At 44.8% G+C, this 12398-nt stretch overlaps 7 protein-coding genes across 7 annotated transcripts; 3 read left to right on the top strand and 4 right to left on the bottom strand.

Annotated features, from left to right (window-relative positions):
* Window positions 1-36: 36 nt before the first annotated feature.
* Window positions 37-1563, top strand: V1516DRAFT_681911 (NAD binding domain of 6-phosphogluconate dehydrogenase-domain-containing protein). The gene has a single exon (XM_066923311.1). It carries the CDS (start codon window positions 496-498, stop codon window positions 1384-1386), a length of 891 nt encoding a protein of 296 aa, XP_066775003.1. The 5' UTR covers window positions 37-495; the 3' UTR covers window positions 1387-1563.
* Window positions 1429-2622, bottom strand: V1516DRAFT_681910 (coiled-coil domain-containing protein 55-domain containing protein). Its single transcript, XM_066923310.1, has one exon. It carries the CDS (start codon window positions 2402-2404, stop codon window positions 1547-1549), a length of 858 nt encoding a protein of 285 aa, XP_066775002.1. The 5' UTR covers window positions 2405-2622; the 3' UTR covers window positions 1429-1546.
* V1516DRAFT_681909 (mRNA capping enzyme, catalytic domain-containing protein) lies at window positions 2341-3774 on the top strand. The gene has a single exon (XM_066923309.1). It carries the CDS (start codon window positions 2446-2448, stop codon window positions 3721-3723), a length of 1278 nt encoding a protein of 425 aa, XP_066775001.1. The 5' UTR covers window positions 2341-2445; the 3' UTR covers window positions 3724-3774.
* V1516DRAFT_714235 (lung seven transmembrane receptor-domain-containing protein) lies at window positions 3691-5788 on the bottom strand. Its single transcript, XM_066924330.1, has 3 exons — window positions 5632-5788; window positions 5470-5554; window positions 3691-5412 (listed from the first exon to the last, which is right to left on the bottom strand). Exons 1-3 carry the CDS (start codon window positions 5716-5718, stop codon window positions 3788-3790), a joined length of 1797 nt encoding a protein of 598 aa, XP_066775000.1. The 5' UTR covers window positions 5719-5788; the 3' UTR covers window positions 3691-3787.
* Window positions 5789-5933: 145 nt separating this feature from the next.
* Window positions 5934-6731, top strand: V1516DRAFT_681906 (mitochondrial PGP phosphatase). The gene has a single exon (XM_066923308.1). It carries the CDS (start codon window positions 5940-5942, stop codon window positions 6564-6566), a length of 627 nt encoding a protein of 208 aa, XP_066774999.1. The 5' UTR covers window positions 5934-5939; the 3' UTR covers window positions 6567-6731.
* Window positions 6689-9757, bottom strand: V1516DRAFT_118861 (uncharacterized protein). The gene is made up of 2 exons (XM_066918609.1): window positions 8671-9757; window positions 6689-8603 (listed from the first exon to the last, which is right to left on the bottom strand). Exons 1-2 carry the CDS (start codon window positions 9285-9287, stop codon window positions 6812-6814), a joined length of 2409 nt encoding a protein of 802 aa, XP_066774998.1. The 5' UTR covers window positions 9288-9757; the 3' UTR covers window positions 6689-6811.
* Window positions 9758-10903: 1146 nt separating this feature from the next.
* Window positions 10904-12369, bottom strand: V1516DRAFT_666709 (WD40-repeat-containing domain protein; the record flags this gene model as incomplete). Its single annotated transcript, XM_066920765.1, has 5 exons — window positions 10904-11507; window positions 11554-11584; window positions 11639-11947; window positions 12001-12082; window positions 12139-12369. The coding sequence occupies 5 exons, from the start codon at window positions 12367-12369 to the stop codon at window positions 10904-10906; spliced, it is 1257 nt and encodes a 418-aa protein (XP_066774997.1).
* Between the last annotated feature and the right edge of the window lie 29 nt (window positions 12370-12398).

Raw genomic sequence — 12398 nt, 5'->3', positions numbered from 1 at the left:
ACGTGATTAGCTTCTGATAGACTCACATCTCTCAACCAAGTAATCGATATGTGTAACTTGTTAGTAATTCAATTAATCTTCTACAGTCATTCACGTGATCAAAGTTTGTATATCTATCATGATTACTTAATGAATAATGAATTGAAGGAAGCAAAAACAATGAAATAAAAACAGTAGGATCGATAGCAATAGCAATAGCAATTAAAAATCTCCATTAGAGTTAATGGTGATAGTTGGGCTGCTTGACCGGCAATTACATAATCAAGTCACAATCAGGCAATCTTGCCGAAGTCAATCGCATCCCAATTCAAATATTGATTGTTGCCCAGTGCATTATCTCCGCTCAATTATTGATATTTTGTACTTCAATACATCTCAATCGACTCAAAATATCTCGATAATCTGTAATTTACTAAATATGTCTCAAATTGCGTTTATTGGCCTAGGAAACATGGCCTCGGTAAGTGGTAGGCTGAAGAATACGTCGGAAAGCTAATGAAGCAGGGCATGGTTGCAAACATTGCTTCGAAAGGCAAACTAGGCTCGCCATTACTTCTCTGGAACCGAACGGTATCTAAAGCTGATGCATTTGCCGCCAGCAAGGCGAATATTAGTGTTGCGTCGAGTATCCATGAGGCAGTATCGAAATCAGATATCATTTTCTCCTGTGTTTCGAATGACGCTGCGGTGGAAGATCTTTACAGCTCTGTCTTATCGACACCAGGTGGAATCAAAGGCAAGATTTTTGCTGAGTGTAGCACAATCCATCCAGACACGACTCGCAGTGTGTGCAGTAAGGCAACGGATGCTGGTGCTAAGTTTGTCGCGGCACCTGTGTTTGGTGCCCCTGCAATGGCGAATGCAGGACTTCTAGTTTTCGTTTTGTCTGGATCAAAAGAGGGAATAACGGCAATCAGTCCATTTTTAGATGGTGTTATGGGACGAATGTCCATTGATCTATCTGACGATCCGGATGTCGGCAAAGCAACTACGCTCAAGGTCATTGGCAACACGGTGATTCTCGGTATGGTTGAATCACTTAGTGAAGGTCATGTTCTTGCAGAGAAATCTGGAGTCGGCTGCGCTAATTTTGAAAAGTTCATTGCTGCCCTATTTGGCCAGTCACCATACCTACCATACAGCAAGCGTCTCACTACTGGCGATTACGTCCGAGAAGAGCCTTTGTTTGCTGCCGAGTTGGCTTCTAAAGATGCTCGTCATGCCTTAAGTCTAGCTAAGGCTGCGGGGACAACAATGCCGATCGTGGAGACTGCTGCTGCAAACTTGAAGGAGGTAGAAGCCAAACAGGGAGCCAAGGGAGACATTGCTGGAATCTACGGAATTGTTCGTGAACATGCTGGTCTTCCATTTATCGAGAAGAAATAGGCTACTAAGAACATAACCATAGCGGACATTCGTAGTAACTGACTTTTAAACTGTTTCATGCCATGATATTGTCGTGCACTCATGGACAGTAGGATTTAATATATGGAACGTCGAAGAGATAAATTCCATTAAGACTTAATGTTTTTCTTAAGATAGTTTTTCAAATTTTTTTATCAATTTTTCTTTCCGTAGCTCGAGTTTGCGCAGCATGCCGCTGTTCGCTCTGTTGAAGCATCTGGTTATATAGTCCACGAAGCGCACCGCCTCCTGTCTTCGCGTCTTTTTCGCGTTCCTGTTCTTCCTTCCGCTCCTCTTCTTTCTGTGCTAATTCCAGTTCGGCTTTCTGTTTTTTAAACGCTTTACTTTCGAACACTAACGCGCCAGCAAACTCGTCACCTTCCTCATCGCGGGTCCGCTTACTGATCGAGTCATGGGCTAGTAGCCGATCTTGTTCTCTCTTTTTTACAGAACTTTGGAGTAAGTTCATATATTTCGATTCCCCTTTTTTGTCTTTTGCTCTCTCGTGCCGAACTGCTTGGTCAGCGGCTTTCATGTCATCGTAGACATCGTCATAGGCGTAGACTGAAGGGTCCTGCGCTTGAAGCGCAGCTGCTTGTTGTTGATTTCGTCTGTTTTGTGCGCGAATTACAGAATTCACATCGTTGTTGTAGTCATCCGTATTTTCCGAGATTGGTAGTTTCCTAAGCGGCCGTTTAAGCAGGGTTCCAACCTGTTCTGAGTCACTGTCTTCATTATCTGACTGCTCCAGATCGTCAGTGAAAATTGACTTCGTCTGGCGCTTTGCAGTTTTTTTTTGTATCTTTAACCCGCCAAACTTGCTTGTCATCTTTATACTATTCAGAAAATACTTAACTGGTTTCTTAAGCAATATAATATTTCGTTCATGAATACCATTTACTTTCCAATTGATGGTAATGGGATAGATTAGCCCTGCGGCTTCTAGATATATTTGGCTGCTCTTGATCTCCGGTGATTTGCTTCTCATCGACATTATCATAATCAAAGTATTGAAACAAAATATGCTGAAATAACTGAAATATGCCAAATCAAGTGCTTCCCTCAATTCCCGGGTTCAAACAGCCTCCTCCAGTCGTATCACAGCTTCGACGAGAAGTTGCGAACCTGCTGAATCGCGACACGCTGTCGTTTCCGGGGGCACAGCCGGTGTCATTTGCTAGGAAACATATACAAGAACGACTCGAGACGGAGGACTATTTCGTGTGTGAAAAATCGGATGGAATACGGTGTTTGTTGTATTTAACAACGGCCGAAGGAGCGGAGACATGCTATCTGATTGATCGAAAAAACGATTATTATCTCGTGCCAGAACTCCATTTTCCCACTGAGAAATCCGAACAAGACTTCCATAGTGACTGTCTTGTTGATGGTGAACTCGTACTTGATATTGAAGATAGCACTGGTGATGGTAATGTTGTTGAAGACGGCAGCAGCAGTATTGGAGAAAAAAACACAGTTATGCGATTTCTTGTTTTTGACGCGCTCGTCATCGACGGCAAACTCTTGACCGATAGATCGCTCGACAAACGGTTAGGCCATTTCCGGCAGTTTGTCTATTTACCGTATTCAAATCTCTGTCAGAAATATCCCGACGAAGTTCGCCGTTTATTTCCATTTTTGATTGGGTTCAAGGACATGGAGTTTTCCTACTCTTTACCCAAGCTTTGGCACGATGTGATCCCTCATCTTCGGCACGGTACTGACGGATTAATCTTCACGTCGCGGTTCCGACCCTACGTGTTTGGAACTGACGAAAACATTCTTAAATGGAAACCTGCCGACGAAAACTCGGTTGATTTCAGACTTTCGCTTGAGTTTCCGCTCTACACTGATCCAGAAAATTCGAACGATACATATCCCGACTACGACAGCCAACCAGACGCCAAACTCTTTGAATGCGTCTCATCTTCTCAATACGAGTATTTTTCGGATCTTTACCTCACTCCGCAGGAATGGTCGGATCTTAAGTCCCTCGAAGAACCATTGAATGGCCGGATTGTCGAATGTTCGTTTGATATCAACCTGAAAAAATGGAGGTACATGCGTTTTAGAGACGACAAGCCTTCGGCTAACCACAAATCCGTTGTACAAAAAGTATTTGAAAGCGTTTTGGATAATGTCACCAAAGAAGACTTATTGAAAGCCAGCGCTGAGATTCGCGACGCTTGGAAAAAGAGAGAGGCGAAGGAAAGGGAGCGCCGACAGAAAGAAAAAGAGAAATGGGCCAGAGAACGAGGTCATGACGTCGCTAAATACGATGACTCTGCTGCTCCTGGAAGTAAGCGGAAGATTTCTTAATTGTATTTTTCTACTAGTTTATTATTCCCGAATACATTTATCAATATGAACCCCCACTTTAACGTCAGTCATCTTTAGAGGAATCCTTTTTCTTTAGTGCTGGCGCGCTGTCTGTAGCATGCGCAGAATCCTCTGCAACTCGGTCACCGTAATCGTCATCTTCCGACCATCGATCATAGCTATCGTCGTTATCCTCCTCTGGCGCTGTGTAAACGGTTTCCGAGTGAATTCCGTTCTTGGCTAGGGCTGACCCTGTCGTGCTAGTGCTCGCGCTGGATGGTTTGGAAATAGAAGCAGCCGGCTTTGTCGTACTTGAACTGGCCAGAGCGTCATCATCATCCTCATCATCAGTAATAATCGGATCATGAAGCGAACCTGCAAGACTGTCCGCATCATAAGTTTTCGATGGCACTGCTCTATGCTCATCATGCCCTGAAATACTTCCTTCCTCATCTAATGAGCCGGCCAAACTTTCAATTTCAAATCCACCTTCATCGTCCTGCGAAAGCTCGTCCGACATGGCAAATCGACGATTATTTCGAGTTGGACGCCAAAGAAACGCAATGAGAACAAAATCAAGGAAATAGACTACATTAAGCCAACCGTCCAGAACAAACCAGCGCATTTTCCAATTCCGTGGAACGAAATCGGCAGAGTTGCGGTCGGCGAAGAGAAGCGAGTTTAGGAAAAAAAAACCGAAAATAATTAGAATGCTGGCAAACAGCAGACGCCATAAACGTCGGTACATCAGCGCCTTTACGTTTTGTTTCCGGTCTGTTAAATCCTTGATCGTACCTGTTAGAGACGAAAGAATCCAGAGGTAAAATGCTGTCATAGTCGCAGCAAGCGGGACAATGGCAAGCAGAATCAACGGACCTGCCGTGTCCGCGGTAATGAGAAAACTTGAGATTGCATAAGAGACTCCAAAAACAAAATGCAAACCCGCGAGAATTCGGCACTTGAGCATAGTAGGCCCTAGACTTGGTTTGACGACGCCAAACCCCATGCATACAATCAGCAGCAGAAAAAATGTAAAGGCGTTGCGGAACGCATTGAGAATTGCAACGGCAACCATATAAACCGTCGACCAAACGCTATGGCCCTTTGAATTGATCAAATCATAATATCCCCATACAATGACCATTTCAACCATGAGGAAGACGGCACAGGCAGTGATGTAGTTTTGCACAGCGAGGATGTCGCTACGATACTGTACGTACAAAAACATCCAGAAAATGAAAACCACTGCATATGCGATCGCAAGAACACCATAAAATGGTAATTTCGGGATCTGTGACGCTGGCAATTGACCAAAAGCATTCTGGAAAATCACTTTGCCAACATAGCCGCTTTCTTCAGTCGTCATGCCATACGAGCCGACACAATAGAACCCTGTTTTGCCTACCGAGTACGAGATAACGTCAGAGCTTCCATCTTGCTTAATCGTGACAGCATGCGTGTATGCCGAATTTATTTTTCCATCAGTGGCTCCCTGCAGGAGGAACTGGCCATAAGAGTCCTGATCGCAGAGTCCCTGAGTGATTGCTGCCTGATCACATACGTACGCAACTGGGATATCTGGATTGCCCGTATCGACGCCGATTAAGTCGACATCAGTCCATTCAAATACGACAATTGAAACAATCGAATCTCCAGCTGCCGTTGTACCATCGGGCAATCCCAGTGCCACTAGCAAGAGCGTAAGTTGATACCATAAATAAATTCACAACGAGACAATTATCTTACCTTCAATATACGGATCAACACTCCCCCCCCAGTCCCGTCGACTGTACATTCCCGAGCACTTTTGACGCATTGAAGATTTGTCGGCCTATTGCTGTCAATAACTTTATTGCCTTCTTGGTACCCAGTCAATGGGCCTGTTGTCTTTGATCTGGATCAACTCACTATCGTAGCTTCATTTGCTGCTGCCTGGCCTACTATGCCTATCAGCACAGCAGACAGTAAAATTATGTAGAAGCCAATAGTCCGCATTTCAATTATATCAATTGCACGTTTCAATTGCAGCTATTTTCGTTTCGTCGACTGCCTAGTAATCTTATTCGTCGCTGCTGTAAATCGGTCTCCTTTGTGTAGGCGCGCGTCAACGTGGCCTGGGACTACATCACGTGTACATGTCACATGATACAAGTATGTATACAAAAATCCTACTAAATCATATATAGCAGATTCAAGTCTTTATAGATTTAGTTATAATGTCTTCATTCAATTTGCCAGCAACGCTATCCGCATTCAAGTTAATTACGTCTCCGTCATCACTCCTTCCACACGCCAGAGTGCCCACATTTTCGCTGTTGCCAAGTCCAATAACCTCGCTTCTTCCTCCTTCAGCCGATATACAAGCGGTAGTACTTGACAAGGATAACTGTTTCGCGAGTAAAGACGCGTCATGTGTGCACGAGTCAAATATTACTGCCTTCAAAGAGCTTCGGAAGCAGTTTCCAGGTAATAAGCTGCTTATTGTTAGTAACACTGCAGGCACTGCAGCTCTCGATCCTAACGACAAGTTGGCGCTTGCAGTCGAGGCAGCGACCGATGGAGTACCTGTACTTCGACACGTCGGCCGGAAGCCTGATCAATCGTGTATTGCAGACATCATGGCTTTTTTCCGCGCTCATCCTGAAACTAATGTTTCACGCCCGGCCCAAGTCGTAGTAGTGGGCGACAGACTACTCACAGACATCGTCATGGCTAATAACATGGGCGCCTGGTCCATCTGGATCCATGATGGTGTTCTGAAAGGATCCTCTTGGCCAGTCCGGCTCGAGCGCTTCTGGCTTGCCTACGTGGAATCGTTCTACAACCCCATCTATCCGAAATAATTCTTGTATAATATAATCAGATAATATTCCCATATAAGTTCATCAATCGACATCGTGTCGCGTTCAGCATAAAAACAAAAGCAATCGACTGTTAATCTAAAGGAGTGTAATCATAAATAAACATATCCTTGCGCCATTCACATAAAAAAATCATCTGCTTCAACCAAAAATAGAATAAAAATAAGGCAGAGTAAATAAAACAAAATTTCTCATAGTCTCTAGTTCATCCAAGTTATTCAAACCGCTCACATCGGTATTCGCTGTAATCCAATCATTCCTGCCCCGACTAGCTGGTCTGTGTCGGTCAGACTCTCGTTGGCAAATTCAGTCATTCCTAGCTCATTACTGCTGGCTAAAGTTTCTTCTCCTATCATGGTCTCATTGCTAAAGGTTTCTGGAAACAACTCTCCCGTTCCATCAGTCATCAGTCCATTCTGACCAAGATCTCCCCGATAGCCAGTATCAGTCGGCATCCATATATTTGCTGCCACAGTATCTCCATATGAACTGCCAATCACATCTTCTCCTGATCCTAACATACTACCAACAGCAATAGCCTGGGGAACTGACTGATAGGATTCTGCCCCTGCAGTGCCAAGCGAGGGAGCAACTAGAACTGGCGGAGCCGTAAAGGCAAATTCTTCGTCCATATATTGACCACCCACTGCGGTGTCTATTCGCAGCGAGCGGTTATTAGACAGTGAACTTGTTGTAGACGTCTGTGGCAGTGGGGTGTGCGCCAGTTGCTGTTCCGCGTTCCCGTCATATGTCATTGGCAAAACTAATTGTTCAGTCCCAGGAGATGCTGTCATTGTAACATGTAACTGTGACGGAGCCAAAGGAACCATGCCACCACTCACCGGACCCGATGTCCCTCGTTCTGCTCCAGTCATTGCAGATGGCGGGAACCCAAAATTCGGGTTCAGCCCCATCCCGTCAAAAAAATTGAAATCCATCGCAGCTGGAACAGATCGACTCCGTGTTCGTCGGTGAGTTAATTTGGGAGGCGCCAAATGCTCTGCTCCAAACATCGATACTTCACCGCCTATACTACCGCCGGTCGTCAGTGCTGGTCTTGACAGCCCTCCGACAGTAGGACCAACAAATGTGGACGTGGACAAGGGTGCAGATACAGTTGCTAATCCTGCAGCAGTAAATGCGGGTGCATTCGTCACAAGTGGCGACACAGGAGCAGAAGACGTAAATGAAAATGAGTTCAGCATTTTGGCCGCTGTGCTGATAGATGATGTATTTGTGCTCAGCGATGACGAAGATGGCGTCCGAGCAATTCGAGTACTGTCAAATTCACTTGCAGTCTGTACAGACAAAAATTCTGAAAGCTGCAGTTCTAAATCGGCCTTGCTACCCGCCAATTTGTGCTCCAATACCTTTGATGCTTGCTGATCTTCCGTGAAATCTTCTGTCTCAAACCATCCTCCGTCGCCCTGCGTGGACTCTAGGTAAAACTGTGGAATTCGAGAAAGTTGAATAATAATTTCAGCAGTCTCAGCTACTTTCGAATCAGGCTGTGACTGTGCCTTTGACTGAGAATCAGACAATGTCTGAATAGGCTCAAGATAAATCCTCTTGATATCTGAAAACAGAAACTCAATTTTAAAACCTTGACAGTCATTATTGATATAATAGGTAAACCTTGATTGCGAAGGCGAAAAAAATACTACCAAATCCATATTTGAAGACCCAATTCGTCGCCAAGTTCCTATACTGAGTGCTGAACAAGAAAAACGACTTACAACCATTTTCTGTGCAGGAAGCGGAGGTGTGGAGTAATCATAGTCTGAAACACTAGAATTTGCAAAGGCTCGGTCGGTCATACCCGAAAAACTTGCAGAACGTGAAAGGCCGGGAGCACGAGTACCAGAGAACCCAAACGCTTGTGCAAAAAACGCAGACGAATTTGTAGATCCTGGACCAGTGTTTTGCAGAGCAAGATACTGTTTCATAGATTCGGGAATATGATCGGTATCCTCGCCAGTTTCAATAGACTTTCTAGCAAGAACTTTTATCTTTGCACGCCTAAAATCGATTAGTACGGATAGATTTGGACAGCACATTGAAAGCGGATCTCAAAATAGTAACATACCTGTTCTGAAACCAAATTTGGACAGATCGCTCGGTCATATTAATTTGATCGGCGATTCGTAGCCTAGTCTTCGTGTTTGGGGCCGGATTGACAGAAAACTCGGACTCTAAAATTATGAGCTGCGGGGCCGTGGCTCTCTGGCGTCTGTTGTTCTTTTGCTGCTGAGTTAGCGTAGACTTCCGCGTAAGACTACGCTTCTGAGCAGAAGTCAAACTGGAAGAAGCAAAAGTGGAATCCGTCGAGGAAGATGCTAGTTTCAAATTGGCGTTTGACGAAGATGAAAGTAGAACAGAAGGTCGGTCATTGGATGAGGCTGAGGTCATACGGGATAAAGACTCGGACGACAAAGTTGTTGTGGAAGATTGAGGGGCCGGAGAGGCATCAGACAGGACGGAGATTGTCGTGTCGAGATCAAGATCGCCTTCTGCTGAAGAATCTGGGGACAGTGTTGCATAGTCGTCGAACACGGTGTCCACTGAATTGGGGTCCGTCGGAAGTATGGACGCGGGCGAGACCTGCGAGTCCTGTGGAACCTGCGAGACCTGCGGAAATTGAGAGACATCAACGTCCAAGAAGGTCGAATCTCTGCGTTGTATTGGAATCGGGGATATGTCCATTTGTAGTTATAATAAAGTGTGAACAGTCGTGGAAGAACACAGGGGATGGTCAATCGTTGCAAACTGAGGGCAGTGCAGATGGTGTGAGCGCGAAGTATCAAGCGATCAAAATCAATAAAACAAAGGAACGATAAAGAGTTGGGCAAGGAGCGGACGGCGATTAGGCCAAAGAACAAATTAAACAAGGAAAAAACAAATCAATACAAGGCACCTTTCATCGGAGCTTAAACTTGTATTGGACACTGAAAGATATAGAGTTGACGGAGGGGGTATGCTTCTCTGATGGGAAGGCCGGGATGATATGGAGTGCCGAACGCGGCCAGATAGAACGGAATCGCACAGGTTCGAAGGAAGATCAAAACAAAGGCTGAATTCGGGCACAAACCAGAACCAATTAGCCTTGTTGGCAAAGAAGCTGAGGAGAAGCTGATTAAAGAAAGCAAAGCAAAAGGAAAATCGGAGTGGAAAAGGGACAAAATTGGGAAGATAGACGAACTAGGTCGACGACTTATTGGCACCTAAGGAAATCCAGAACAGTAACAGTTAGGCTCAAACCTGGCGTCGAACAAATACAACCCGGACTGAGGCTTCCTACTATAAGTGCTCTTCTTTTTTCCCGTAAGAGCTGTCTGATTCTGTGATTTGCCGCTAATGTTGCTCTCGTACGTACCCTCGCATCTTGTTTTGTTTGTTGACTGACGGGTTTCTGTTTACTACTTTACTGCCAGTGCCTGACTAGTTCTAACTATGCAAATATCTCCACTTTATGCCTTAACTGAACTACAGTTGGCGCTATACGCCTCAAAGACCACCCCAGACCCCATTTACACAGCCATCTCCATCAAGAACCCAGAAAAGGCAGGTACAGACATAGAGATCTCCTTCCCCCCTTATCCAGAACGACTTGACTGGCATGGAATAGGCTTTTAGATTGGCGTAAATGAGATCATATGGCTCCTATATTGGCTGTAACAGACCTATTATCGATTTATTTCCGAGTTTAATAGCAGGCGGGAGATGGCATTGCGGGGGATTTCTGAGATTGTGGATTTTGCCTTGTTTGCGATTAGAATTGCTGAATAAAGTCACTGCCTTCCCAGCTTGCTGCTGCTGCTGTTTCCGCACTGATCGAGCCGAACTAGTAAAATCAGCAGACGGACTCTTCTTTCAAAATCATATTACAGGATCAGGTCAATAATGAACTTGTCCGAATTGATCGTCCTGTTGTATTCACATTCGCGATATAGAATATTACTTCGCCAAATTACGTAAACATCCGTCAACTTCTCCCCCCTGCATTAGCGTTTGTCCCCTGGCTCTGGAATCCCAGATCCCGTCTCTCTGGCCCTCGTTCGATTTGAGGTCTCGTATGTATACTAATTTCCTATTTGGGCAGTCATTTTTCTTTTCGACTTCTCATTTTGGATTAATTTCTGTATAGAGATGTATTAGACATATATGCAAATTTATATCTGTGCAAAACCCGAAGGCCATTCAAATCAGCGGTGTTGAATTTTAAGCGCTGCACTGGGGCCGAAGTCAAGATCTCAGCCGAATTTGGTTCCTATACAGCTCGGCCATTTTTGCTTGCTGTAAAGTCATTCTTATTTGAATCCTTAAATGTATCCGCGTAACGCTCCGTCACGACTACCAAAATATACTTTTCCGCCTCCGGTCGCTACACCTGTTATTGCTTCCTGAGCACCGGCTGCCGTCCACTCCACGGCTCCAGTCTGTCTATTCACAGCTATGCCACCTTCATGCGTTGCCAAAGCGATCGTGTTCGCATTATCGGAAAATACTTTTGCATTAATGACACTGCTTGTCGTCCATTCTTGGAGTACGGGTTGCGTTAGTGACCGCAGGTCCCATATTTCCAGGCCCCGTTCCCGAGCTACAATTATGCTGTTCAGATTCTGGTCAATCTCAACGCTAGCAACCGCTGATGATTTAGTCTCTGTAGTTCCCGCAATAATACGTCCAATAACCTCGTTCTTTACGCCAATCCCATAGAGAACCACATCTCCGTTGTCATATCCTACTCCAGCAAATCGCTCTGCTGTTCCAAATTCAAGATCGCCAGTACCGCCAGATTTGCTATGGTCTAATCTTAGACCGACGCCGATAGCAGTGGCAGATAGACCAAAAGAAATATTTCCGCCGCTTCTGCCTTTGTCTGGATGCTCAAATAGGCGGACTTCTTGCCCGCTCCCGCACTCCCTGAACAATTAGCAATCAACAACAAGCAATATTATCAATAACTCACCACAACCGAGTAGTACCATCTGCTGAGGCACCTGTAAAATATCAATATATATCCTAAGTGTGCGTACCTTTGTCAGTAGACTTACTCAAAAAATTTCGACCTCGATCAACCATCGCAAGATCATTTACTGGCCGCTTGTGGCCCGTGAATGAGCGCGCCAAACTACCATCAGCAATATTCCATAGTTTTATATGCATATCTCCGCCGCTACTGAGTAGAGCCTGACCCGATGGAAAAAACTCGAGCACGCTGGTATATCCTAAATGGCCTTCAAGTTTGCGCGTTAATTCTTCTGACGATGTCGATGTAGACAAGGTTGATAGATACAATTCTCCAGATGAACGTGAAACAGCATATACTGTTCCTGCCGGAGATATGTCAAACTTGTCAATTCCTAAAACTGTCATCAGCAAAACAAAATTCCAATCGATACACTCCGGCAATTACCTGTTCCTGCTGCTGCAACTGCCTTAGGCATCCGGAACTCGATCCTCTTGACGCCCAACTTCAAACAGGAAACGGTGACCATCTTATCCGGCCAATTAGTTCTAAGTCTGAATAAACATCAATTTTCTTTAAACTTACTCGTTCATCATACTCCAAAACTTCAATTCCATCTTTCCCTCGTAGCTCGATATCTCGCCCTACTCGGTATACATCCACTGATCCATATATCGTCTCACCGTCGCTCTCCGCTCCACTTCCTGCGGCAACCGTTACCCAAAAATTGTCCTTTTGTATCTTGTAATTTGTAACATCCTGTATTACTTCGGAAAAAGAAGGATCGATACTAAAGCTCCCAATAGTAGATCGCATTCTCTCTTCTTTTAGTGATTTTAAAGCTC

Source organism: Lipomyces oligophaga (assembly GCF_038497815.1).
Source record: "Lipomyces oligophaga strain CBS 7107 unplaced genomic scaffold V1516scaffold_10, whole genome shotgun sequence".
NCBI classification, from domain to species: domain Eukaryota; kingdom Fungi; phylum Ascomycota; class Lipomycetes; order Lipomycetales; family Lipomycetaceae; genus Lipomyces; species [Lipomyces] oligophaga.
Note: the sequence above shows the minus strand (reverse complement) of the source record. Positions and strands in the feature narration are given on the sequence as shown.

What these genes read in the sequence shown, in the direction of transcription:
- V1516DRAFT_714235 (XM_066924330.1), bottom strand. Translation starts at nt 5,718, where the DNA reads ATGCGGACTATTGGCTTCTACATAATTTTACTGTCTGCTGTGCTGATA. An exon ending in CAGCAAATGAAGCTACGATA is followed by an intron (nt 5,555 to 5,631) that starts GTGAGTTGATCC and finishes TGACAGCAATAG; the next exon opens with GCCGACAAATCTTCAATGCG. An exon ending in TGTTGATCCGTATATTGAAG is followed by an intron (nt 5,413 to 5,469) that starts GTAAGATAATTG and finishes CGCTCTTGCTAG; the next exon opens with TGGCACTGGGATTGCCCGAT.
- V1516DRAFT_681906 (XM_066923308.1), top strand. Translation starts at nt 5,940, where the DNA reads ATGTCTTCATTCAATTTGCCAGCAACGCTATCCGCATTCAAGTTAATT.
- V1516DRAFT_118861 (XM_066918609.1), bottom strand. Translation starts at nt 9,287, where the DNA reads ATGGACATATCCCCGATTCCAATACAACGCAGAGATTCGACCTTCTTG. An exon ending in CAAATTTGGTTTCAGAACAG is followed by an intron (nt 8,604 to 8,670) that starts GTATGTTACTAT and finishes AATCGATTTTAG; the next exon opens with GCGTGCAAAGATAAAAGTTC.
- V1516DRAFT_681911 (XM_066923311.1), top strand. Translation starts at nt 496, where the DNA reads ATGAAGCAGGGCATGGTTGCAAACATTGCTTCGAAAGGCAAACTAGGC.
- V1516DRAFT_681910 (XM_066923310.1), bottom strand. Translation starts at nt 2,404, where the DNA reads ATGATAATGTCGATGAGAAGCAAATCACCGGAGATCAAGAGCAGCCAA.
- V1516DRAFT_681909 (XM_066923309.1), top strand. Translation starts at nt 2,446, where the DNA reads ATGCCAAATCAAGTGCTTCCCTCAATTCCCGGGTTCAAACAGCCTCCT.